Source organism: Syngnathoides biaculeatus, chromosome 7 (assembly GCF_019802595.1).
Source record: "Syngnathoides biaculeatus isolate LvHL_M chromosome 7, ASM1980259v1, whole genome shotgun sequence".
NCBI classification, from domain to species: Eukaryota; Metazoa; Chordata; class Actinopteri; order Syngnathiformes; family Syngnathidae; genus Syngnathoides; species Syngnathoides biaculeatus.
Window position 1 is genome coordinate 5,714,329 of NC_084646.1, and position 11,490 is coordinate 5,725,818.

General features: G+C 40.4%; 1 protein-coding gene across 15 annotated transcripts in view; it reads right to left on the reverse strand.

Moving 5' to 3' along the window:
- LOC133504002 (oxysterol-binding protein-related protein 1-like) overlaps nt 1-11,490 on the reverse strand; it is a 74,483-nt gene that overhangs the window by 22,977 nt on the left and 40,016 nt on the right. For 8 of the 15 annotated variants that reach the window (XR_009795878.1, XM_061826091.1, XM_061826090.1 and 5 more), the window contains 4 exons: nt 11,310-11,401; nt 9,184-9,283; nt 4,512-4,626; nt 3,100-3,259 (listed from right to left, as the gene is read on the reverse strand). Coding sequence is in view for 11 of the 15 variants with exons in the window: in XM_061826091.1 (XP_061682075.1) it covers nt 3,100-3,259; nt 4,512-4,626; nt 9,184-9,283; nt 11,310-11,401 (467 nt within the window). In the remaining 4 variants the exon portion in view is untranslated. Of the gene's footprint in view, nt 1-2,595; nt 2,856-3,099; nt 3,260-4,511; nt 4,627-9,183; nt 10,519-11,309; nt 11,402-11,490 lie in introns of those variants that run through there. The other 7 variants (XM_061826094.1, XM_061826103.1, XM_061826102.1 and 4 more) reach the window with 7 other exon arrangements.

Below are 11,490 nucleotides of genomic sequence, written 5' to 3' on the forward strand. Positions count from 1 at the left end.
AAGCAATAGTTTGAATATTATGACAAAGAATATGTTGAAAAATTTGGTGGTGGTGGTGGTGGTGGTGGGGGTTTAAGTCTCCATTTTCAAGAAAAACTTCTACGACGAGAATAAAGCCTTTTTTTTTAATAGAAAAATTCACAACATTTTTAGATTGTTCAGTAGTTAAAAAGTCATAAATTATTGATAAAACTTTGTAATAGGAGAATAGTATTTTTTATGAGATGAACAAGTTATTTATTTTCAAGTCAAATACTTCAGAGAAAAAAAGTGTTGCAATACAAGAAGAAGAGTTGTTGATGCCAAAAAGTTGCATATTTTCACAGAAAATATTTCATATTTCCATTTCTTCAAGAAACAAATTGATCTTTAGGGGAAAACAAATAAGAAATGATTTATTTTCATGAAAAGTGTTTAATTTCTACAAAAAAGTGATCTAAAAAAGTTACAAGAGAAAAAACATTTATTTAAAGATAAGTCTTGCATTTCATATTTTTGTCTAATATTACGAGAGTGTATTAATTTAGATTATTTTTTAGTCAGAATTTGGGGGGAAAATGTGAAGATGGTCTGAGTTTGACTATGTATGAAGTCATTTATTTCCAAGAAAATAATTTGTAATTTTGTCAGAAAATTGTCAGATATATATATATATATTTTTTTTTAGCTATAAAGTTATTTAGTGTTTTTCTTTCAGTCAGGCATTTGTTGTCAAGTATTAAATACAGCGGTACCTCTACTTACGAACGTCTCGAGTCGGTCTGGGGGCTTGGAACGGATTAGGCTATTTACATGTAAAATGCGCTTCTGCTTATGAAAAATTCACGTTACGAAATGACTTCTGGAGCAAATTAATTTTGTAAGTAGAGGAAAAAAAAAGTGATATCGCTGCGGTAGTTTTTACCCTTTAAATAAGTTGCAAGCCAACACAAATGCCCGCAACCCACGCAGACAGACAATACTGTATATTCTTTACGTTCTGTGAAGAAAAACTAATATCGCTACAGCTTAGTCGCGACCATCTTCTCCGGGACGAATTCAGCTCGGAAATCAAGGCGGCACAGTAATTATATCCAAACGATAATAAAAGCCAATTTATTTAAAAAATATTAGAACTCTCTTCCATCAGCTTTCAAGCCAATCCCCAACGAATTACACTCCAAATGAGTCTCAGCTGACTGCTCCGATTTGATTAAACACGGCAGAGACACAATAGCTGCAGGCGTCATATCTTATTTAAGTCCCGGCCCTCGAAGAAGGCTTTTCAACGTATTGAGTGACACGCCGCAACCAAAAGCCCAAAAACCCGTCTGCGACACGCTCCGCCGTGGTTGCGCTAAATGTGGCCCGAGCGGGGGAAGAAGGCGTTGGACCTAAAAGAAGTGCGCTCACTCTCACACTGACGTTTTTTCGGCTGACATTTCTAACCTTTTACTTCCCTTTCGAACGGAATTATTTTTAATTGGCCAATTGGAAGGGTATGATCGACCCTGATAAAATCTACCTAGTAACAAGTGGCCTTGCAAAAAAAAAAAATGACAAGGAATCAGATTTTTTTTTTGTTTTGTTAGTATGTCATTTCTTTTTTTATGCAATATTATGGCTTTAAGACTTTAGCTTGTAATAATAAATATTTTGTCCCCTAAATAGCCTCCAGGAAAAAAAATCAATAAATATGTAAAAAAAAGTATTTCCGAGTACTGTCGTATAACATTCTTTTAAATGTAATAAGAATTATTATTAGCAATCCATTCTCTGAGCCGCTTATCCTCACGAGGGCCGCGGGAGTGCTGGAGCCTATCTCGGCTGTCAACGGGCAGGAGGCGGGGTACACCCTGAACTGGTTGACAGACAATGGCAATTATTCATGTAGTATTACAATGTTTTTCCTCATAATATTATAATGATAATATTATGGTGAGCATAGTAATTATTAAATTCGAATTAATTATTATTTAATATAATATTTCAATGAATTAATTAGTTAATTATAACTATTTTTCATACAATTATATACTACTATTCTTGTAATCTTGTGACTTTATGATTTTTGAAGTTTTTAATATATTACATTTTGACTTTATTCTCGTAATATTACATTGTTGCTTGATGTTTTATCCATGTAATTCGATCGCACTTTAATTCTAAAAAACTTTTTTGAATCAAAATACATAACTTTTTTTTTTTAATTCACACTGTTTTTGTACTATTACATTTCTCTTGTAATATTCAAATATTGTTTAAAATATGCCATATTTTCTAAAAGAATTAAAACTTTATTATTTTTTTTCTTCTAACTTTAGGATCAGTCTGGTAATACAACTTTTTTTTCCTCAAAATCTACCTTTTTTGTATTTTTAATACAATTCCCTTTTTAGTCTCGTAATATGTATAATATAACATTCTGTCGGCTGTCTATTCTAGTAATATTCAATGTTTTGTTTTTTTTTAAATTGAAAAAAGTCATAATATTGCTAAAACATGACATTTCTTGAGATTAGAAAGAAGGGGGAAAAAAAAAAGTTGTATATTCTGAGAACAAAGTTATGAGAATAAAGTCGGGATATTAAAAGAAAAATGTCAAAGCATTCTAACAGTAGAGCGTCGGCCTCCCAGTTCTGAGGACGCAGGTTCAATCCCACCCCCACTGTGCGGAGTTTGCATGTTTTCTCCGGGTATTCCGGTTTCCTGCCATTTCCCAAAAACATGCAACATTAATTGGACGCTCTAAATTGCCCACAGGTGTCATGAGCAAGGCTGGACCACGGCCAAGAGGGGCGTGGCCTGGCCACCGCTCTGGTCGATGTCACCTCTTAAGTTTGGAGTTTTGTCACCGGCGTTGCCAGTTTGTTGCCTTGTCATTGTATGTTGCGTTCACCGCCAGTTGGATTCTCCACCACTGAGAACAAGTTCAGGGTGTGCCCCGCCTCCTGCCCGTCGACAGCCGGGATAGGCTGCAGCACTCCCCGTGACCCTTGTGAGGATAAGCGGTTCAGAAAATGGATGGATGGATTTAACCTTTTATAAAATGACCCACTTCTGTCATATCATGAATTCATTCGCCTAAATCAAAAGGTTATGGCGTGAGCTGCCGCCGACCTATACTTGGCGATCCCGCCGGGTCGCGTCTGTGCCTCGTCGGCATGGCGGTGGCCCAGCGACGCGCCGTCGCCAAACATGCCGCCCCCTTCCTCGTCCTCCTCGAAGGAAAGACTCGCCAGCGTCTCAGAGTCGCTCAGGGAGAGCTCCGAGTCGGAACCTGCCGGAACAAATTATGACTTATAATAAAGACTGACTTTATTTCTTCAAGAAAAAAAGTCAGCTTTGGTCAAGAAAAAATTTGTAGTTTTCTATAAAAGGGTGTAACATTATGAGTACAGTCATATATATCCATCCATCCATTTTCTGAGCCGCTTATCCTCACAAGGGTCGGTGGAGCCTATCCCAGCTGTCAACGGGCAAGAGGCGGGGGGCACACCCTGAACCGGTAGCCAGTCAATCGCAGGGCACAGACAAACAACCATTTGCACTCACAATCACACCTAGGGGCAATTTAGAGTGTCCAATTAATGTTGCGTGTTTTTGGGGATGTGGGAGGAAACCGGAGTGCCCGGAGAAAACCCGCAAAGGCACGGGGAGAACATGGAAACCCCACACAGGCGGGGCCGGGATCGAACCCGGGTCCTCAGAACTCTGAGACTGACGCATCACAGTTGTACCACCGTGCTGCCATTTTTCAGGGAAAAAAATGGATAGTACAAGAATAAAGTGAGAATTTTTTTCTTTGAAGATTGAAAAATTTGTCGGCACATTGGAACAACTGGTAAAGCGTTGGTCTCACAGTTCTGCGGTTCCGGGTTCGATCCCGGCTCCCGCCTGTGTGGAGTTTGCATGTTCTCCTCGTGCCTGTGCGGGTTTTCTCCGGGCACTCCAGTTTCCTCCCACCTCCTGAAAACATGCGACATTAACTGGACACTCTAAATTGCCCGTAGGTGTGATTGTGAGTGCGGCTGTTTGTCTCGATGTGCCCTGCGATTGGCTGGCGACAAGTTCAGGGTGTACCCCGCCTCCTGCCCGTTGACAGCTGGGATTGGCTCCAGCACTCCCCGTGACCCTCGTGAGGATAAGCGGCTCAGAAAATGGATGGATGGATGGATTTCAAATTTTCAACTCAAAAGTCACAAATACAATGATGAAATCACATTGCAAGAAGCGGGTCGGATTGTTTCTGGCTAAAACGTCATTCATTTTTTTTTTATTTAAAATAAAATCTTTATCACATAAAAATAAAGCAAGATATACAAACTACACAAAAAGCTGGATACGCTCAAGAAAAAGTCATAAAATACCCACCTTGTATTAAAAAAAAAACCAAACATTGTACATTTCCTATATTTAGTATTAATATTTATTTAATGATATTCCTCAAATCAAGTGAGACTATTTAGAGCCCCATTATTTCTATGATCTATTTTCACGGCAAAATAAACAACCCGTAAGACGAAACTGACCAGAGACGGCGTCGTGGAACTCGTCGTCGCCGACCCGCTCGGTGGCCGACGTCTGCAGCGCTCGCCTCGGGATCTTGTTCTTCTCCGCCTCCGGCTCCAATTTCACGCTGCGCACCTGCACACACAAAAACACACAATGAAACGCCGTACTGCACGTAGTATAGCGTGTGTACTGTGTTGTACTACACTGAGAGGAACACAAACATTGAACATAAGACAACGCAAATTTCAATTTGAAAGCCGCAGTAGTGGGACGTGACGACATATCAATACTTTGCCGCTACTGTATTTCATCTGTTAAAAGCACATATTGCTCCTTAACGCATCTCCGACGTCTGACACAGCGCCCCCTTGAGATTGGAGTGTTGCGTTTGTAACGCAAAGTACTCACGTCAAATCGTCTTTCCCCATTGTAATGAATGGAAATGCAATTAATCCGTTCCATTGTCCCTAAAAAGTCAACAAAAATAGGGATAGTCTTTTTTTACAACGAAAAATAGCATTCTATAATATTGTATTTTAATAAAATAATATAGCACTAAAATGTCAACAAATGTGCCATATTTTCCCCTTCAACTTAAAAAAATATAAACTCAAAATATCACTTATATCATCTTTTGGCATTGAAATGAATGGAAATGCCATCAATGCATTCTAACCACCCTCCACCCACCTCCCAATTTTTTTTTTAAAGGAAAAATAAAACTATGTAATATCACACTGAAACATAGCGTAATAATATAAGTAAATGGAATTGAACAACGAAAAAGTTTGTGCGTCATGATTTGACGTTCGGCGGCACGGTGAGCAAACGGTTAGAGCGTTGGCCTCACAATCCTGACGACCGGGGGTTTAAATCCGAGCCCCACCTGTGTGAAGTTTGTTCTCACTGCGCCTGCGTTGGTTTCACCCGGGTACTCCAGTTTCCTCCCACATCCCAAAAACATGCATCAATTGGAGTCTCTAAATTGCCCATTGGTGCGATTGTGAGTGCAACTGTTGTCTGTCTCTACGTGCCCTGCGATTGGCTGGCGACCAGTTCAGGGCTGTACCCCGTCTCCTGCCCGACGACAGCTGGGATTGGCTCTAGCACTCCTGCGACCCTCGTGAGGATAAGCGGCTCAGAAAACGGATGGATTTAACGCTGCAATCCAATTTGTTCTCCTGCTCCTTCTGTTGTGCCCACGTTGGCCACCAGGAGGCAGTGTAATACTGTCCAGTAATGCAGACACAACCAAAGAAGAATACGGCTCTTCTTCTACTACTGTATTACCGCTGTGTGGCTTACTGACTCATTAAGATGCGCTAATATTAGTCATTTTTCATAGAGGATAAAGAATATCCAACGTTATTGTTCAGATATTGGTTACTTCTAAAACTGCAACTATTAATGCTAACTACATGTCGGTTGTCAGGGTTTTACATTACTAGAATTACATTGTTTTTTTTAAATTATTATTATTTTGTGCTTAGTTTGCTAGTAATCGTCCCCTGGTCCTGGGTGTGGTATTAAAGAGTTTGCAGCGTCTTTTTTTTAAATTTAATTTTTATTTTATGAATTGTTGACGAAATGAATTGCCATCATAAAGCGGAAGTATCTCAAGACACCACCGTAAGTCACGTTATTTGTTTTTCCTATTTTGACAGTCATCTGAATTTCTACCTTTTTTCTTTTTTTTTTTTTTTTTTTGTTATCGCAAACACGGGAGAGTACACGGGCCACGGCGGAACCGGCACCTGCGCGCCGAAATGGGGACGCCAGCTGCGAACGGCGAGCCCGTTGGGGGGGTCCGAGGTGTAATGGAGGCCGAAGCGGATTGGCGCGGGAGTGGAGATCAAATGACAGGTAATGGACTCACACGGAGCATTAGCCAAAGCATCCCGGCTAATAGCGAAGCACCCCGGATGCCCTTTGGCCCCCCTAAAAGTAGAGCTCGCCGGCTGCCTTGGGAAACCGCAAGGGAGGGAATATTGGGGGGCCAAACTGGCACCGGCCGTGTGGTACGTAACAGTCGCAGAAGAGATCAGAGAGGCGCACTCAAAAAAGGAAAAAGGAAAGTCCACATTTTGGTGAGAGTTGCCGTGATATCAAATACATTACATTTGTGCGATATTTAAAAAAAAAAAAACAACCATTGCCACCATTAATGTAACAAATGACCTGTTCAACTCAATTGAAAGACAAATTCAGTTCTTGTAGAGTGGGATGAACATAAATGACTGAAATGATGGGGTTGCAAAAGTGCGCAGACCCCTTTTATTTTAACAGGATGGGGATGCCTTGAAAATTAAGCATTCGAAGTTGTGCGACATGGGAGTCGGCGCACACGTGCCGGCATTGAAAGTGCCTAAAATTAACCCTAAATAAAGTTTTTTTTCTTGACAATTCACATTGATGGTAGGGAAAGTTTTGATTTACCTGGGGTTCAGGTAAAAGGTAAAAAAATATTGTAATGGATTTTTTTTTAAAAATGTATCTTTTGGGGATATAAACTGGTGTAATTTTTTTGGGCAAAGTCAGAATCTGATAAATGTTCAATTAAAAAAATATTTTGTCAAGGTGAAAATGTATATTTTTTTCAAGCATAAGTCACAATAGTTTGGGGATAACCTTTTTTTTAAGATGAGATTTTAATATTTTGAAGAAAAAAAGGTAAAAAAAAATATTTTAAAGTGCAACCAACAAGTCATATTTTTGACAAGATTTGTAGGACTGCATTGCTAAAAGTCATGCATTTTTAAAAAAGAAATATGAAAAGGCATGCATATTTTGCACAAAGTCCCAAAAATTAGAATATAATTTATTTTTAAAAGTTTTTTATTTTTGTTAAAAAGGCGTAATATTATACTAAAATGCTTTTTTTTTTTTTTTTTAGAAAATCAGAGTAACAAACAAATATATTATAATACTGCAAGATTACAAAGCATCTTAATCATTCTTAAGAAAGTGTCAATATTCCGAGATTAAAGCTGCAATGTAATGAGGACAAAGGTCAAATTTTTAACAAGTGAATCTCTTTTTGGGGTCGGCGTCACGCTGGAGTTGATTTCCCATCTTTACTTTTCCCCGGGGAAAGAATGCACACCCCGCTGCTTCTTTCACACACGGCGGCGGCGGCTTGTGTGCGCTCCCAGATGAAGAATATTCAGGTTATTCCTACCGAGAGCCAACTTATTGGTGAGAATCCGAGGGGGCTGGGACGGGGCCCGCCTTTTATGGCCGTGCGCGACTCGCTTGGAAAGCCGAGCCGATGTGTCACAACTCAGAAAGCAGCTCTTCCGCTAGATGATCTGGCGGCTTGTTTGGCCTCTAATGAGCACGCTAATTCATTCCTGGTTTTTTGGTTTTTTATTTATTTATTTTCACGCCGAGCTCCGGAAGCGAGCGTGAGGCATGAATGACACCGTCGCTGCTGCAGATGGCGACCGATCTGCTCGAAAGGAACGCGAGCGGAGGTTCGGCCGTCTTCGCGTGTGGTGCAATTAAAATGGACACTTTATTAGGTACCGCTGGATAGAGAGCCAAAGCTGTTTATTGCTAGTCCGAATTAAACTTTATTGTAAGACTAAACTTACAACAAAACTGTATACATTTACTTAACCAAACGACAAATAACTTTTCCGAAATAAAAAAAAAAAAAAAACTGAAAAAAAACATCACTAGCTTCATGCTAACACACAGTGGCAAACTCAATTCACGGGCTAACGAAACTAGCATGAACGTTGAGGTAGTCGTAACCCTAATCTTTAAACACAAACAAGGTGCAAAACACATAGACAAATAAAACAATACTCAAATGCGTATAGTCTTTATCCTCTGCAACAAATGCAGCCTCCTGAGCTGTTGTGATTGTCTAGTTCTCGTCTATGCATGTATTATACTTCTCCCTGGTGGCCAAGGCAGGCACACCAGAAAGAGCCATCCATCCATTTTCTGAGCCACTTATCCCCACAAGGGTCAAGGGAGACAAACAGTCGTACTCACAATCACACCTAGGGGCAATTTAGAGTGTCCAATTAATGTTGCGTGTCTTTGGGATGTGGGAGGAAACCAGAGTGCCTGGAGAAAACCCATGCAGGCATGGAGAAAAACATACAAACTGCACACAGGCGGGACTGGGATTGGAGTTCAGTATGCCCGAGGCATAACGAATGCATGAAATCACAATGCTGAAAATCTGTAATTGTTTTACATTCCCATAAGAAAATGGTCGTTTGTTTATTCATGCTTTGCGATTGGCTAGCGACCAGTTCAGGGTGTCACCCAAAGATCGGTAGTCAAAGTTCCAACATGCCCATGACCCTAGTGAGGAGAATAAGCGGTTCGGAAATTTTTTTTTGCTGGTGTTTCATGATTATTTGAACGGATTAATTGCCTTACCATTCATTTCAATGGGAAACATTACCCTGGTTTGAAAACGTTTCAGGAAACAAGTTCATAAGCCGAGGTTCCACTGTATTTTTAATGACCATAATACAATCACATGCGGGAAAGGAGAGCCACAGCCACGTCCGTATTTATTATATATCATTTGTTATGCCCAGACTGAATTCGTCCATAATATTTTTTTATTTTGGTTATGATGTAAGTATGACGAGTTTTCAATATCGATTGTTTTATGACAATTTATTGTTATTGTTTGTTTTGTGAATGTAAAAACTCATAACTCACCACTTTCTGTTTGGCGACCAGTCCGAGGCAGACGTCCAAGTAGGAGCCGGTCTCGCGTGACAGGTCGTTGATGGCCCACAGCTTCTCCAGAATCCAAAACCTGTCTTGAAAGCAACATTGAAACCTGAACCCTGGCTTGAAACCCTACTTTGAAACTGTAACCCTCCCTTCCTTAAAACCTTACTATGAAACCCTGACCCTGTCTTGAACCTGTGCAGGTACTTCAGAAGCCTAACCCTGTGTTGAGACGCCACTTTGGAGCCCTGATTCTGTCTTAAAACCCTCATTTGGAACTCTGTGTTGTCTCGAAACCCCACTTTAAAAGCCTAAAGCTGTCTTGAAACCTTAATATGAAGCACAATATCTTAATTTGGAACCCTAACCCTGACTGGAAACCCTAATTTGGAAGATGAACCTCTTCTTAAAACCCTACTATGACCCAAAACCCTGCTTGTAACCCTACTTTGAAACCTCAACCATGTCCTTCAAGCTTACTTTGGAACATGAACCTCTACATAAAAACCAAACTTTGAACCCGAACCCTGTCTTGTTACTCCACGTCGAAACCTTAACTCGATCTTAAAAACCCAACTTTAGAACCCAACCCTGTCTCAAAACCCTCTTCCATTCCTTAGCCTGTCATTAAAACCCGTATTTGGAACCACAACACTGTCCAAGATCACAAATTAAAATCCATCTTAAAATTTTATTTTGAAAAATGATTTTCGATTTTTTTTGGATTGCGAAAAAAATAACAATTTAGTATAAATGCAACGTTGGGTGGTTTTACTTGATTTCAGTTTAATTCAATTACAGCGGTACCTCGGTTTTCGTACAAATCGGTTTTTGGGTGAAAATTTCGAGAATTTTTTTTTTTTTGCTTTGGTTTTCGAACGAAAATCGGCGTTCGAACACCCCGACCAGCTGACCCACGACGATTTGTTATTGTGCTTCCGAACAAAAAAAATGGAAACGACGTAGCGCATTAGCGTTAGCACGCGACGCAACCTGTTGACTCACCCCCCGGTAGTGACTTTTTTTTTTTCCAATCGAGCAATATTAACCCCGATCGTGGCTCCAAAGAAGGCAAGTGGACCTGCTGGCGCTGAAAAAAAGGAAAGTGGCGCGTAAAACTGTCGACTTCAAAAAGGATTTGATAGCCGGTGTGCGCGTTTTTGAGCTATCGAAGAAGTACGGCGTGGCGAAATCGACCATCAGCGCTATCAAAGCTCAACTTAAGCAAATAATAAAAAACAATTTGTCTGTTTTTTTTTTTTCCCCCTCATTATTGCTTGTTTAAAGTTATTCTGCACTTTTGTTCATAAACGAAGGTTTACAAGGCTCGACGCTGAAAAATAAATACATTTCTTAAATGATTTAATTATATAAAATATTTAAACTATACAAGTAACTCTACTATGCAGTTTATTATCAGGAAAAGCTTAAAAAAAATATCGCTTAAAAAAACTTTTTTTTTTTTAAGTGTTGGAACGCATTATTTCATTTTCCATTCATTGAAATGGGAAACCGTGCTTCGGTTTTTGAACATTTTGGTTTTCAACCAGCCTTCTGGAACGGATTGTGTTTGAGAACCGAGGCCCCACTGTAATTGTTTTCCCCCCTGTTTTGGTTCAGATTGCTTAAAAAAAAAAAAAAAAAAAATCATCTTTTGGTCACGTCTTCCCGAAAAATACACCAGAATCATAAACAGTCCCCCCCCCCCCAACCCTCCAATGCCTTTCTCAGCAAGTAATTTCACGTTTTCACATGGGGATCCGAATGGCGACGGTTGTTGCAAATTGCAGCGGAAACTTCTCAATGGAAAAAAAAAAAAACTTCCTTAATTGAAAACTTTGGAGCAGAGAGAAACGAAAACAACGCAGACATTCGGGCCCCATTTTTCATCTCATGAGCGCTGATTTGCTTCATTTTCTCCGCTTCATGAATATGAATGAGCGCGTTCCGGTATAACGGGTGTTACCGCGTTGTTTTTTTTTTTTTTTTTTTTTTTTTTTTTACCCGACCGCCGCTGCGGCTTCTCGTAAAGATTACAGATGCGCGTTCCCGAAGCGCGGCCGCTCCGTATCTCGCGAGGTTATTTCAATAAGTGCGAAATAAGAGAGCACCGCCAGTTACCTCGCGCCGGGCTGTCAGTCTGGATGAGTGACAGCGCGGCCGCCACTTCCCGCCGCAGCCGGCCGTGGCTCGCCTCCGCCGCCTGCGGGGGGGGGACAAACAAACAAACAAAAACATTGTCAATGTGAGGTGTGAGTGTGGGCGGTATGTGATCTGGACTTGCTTGAATTG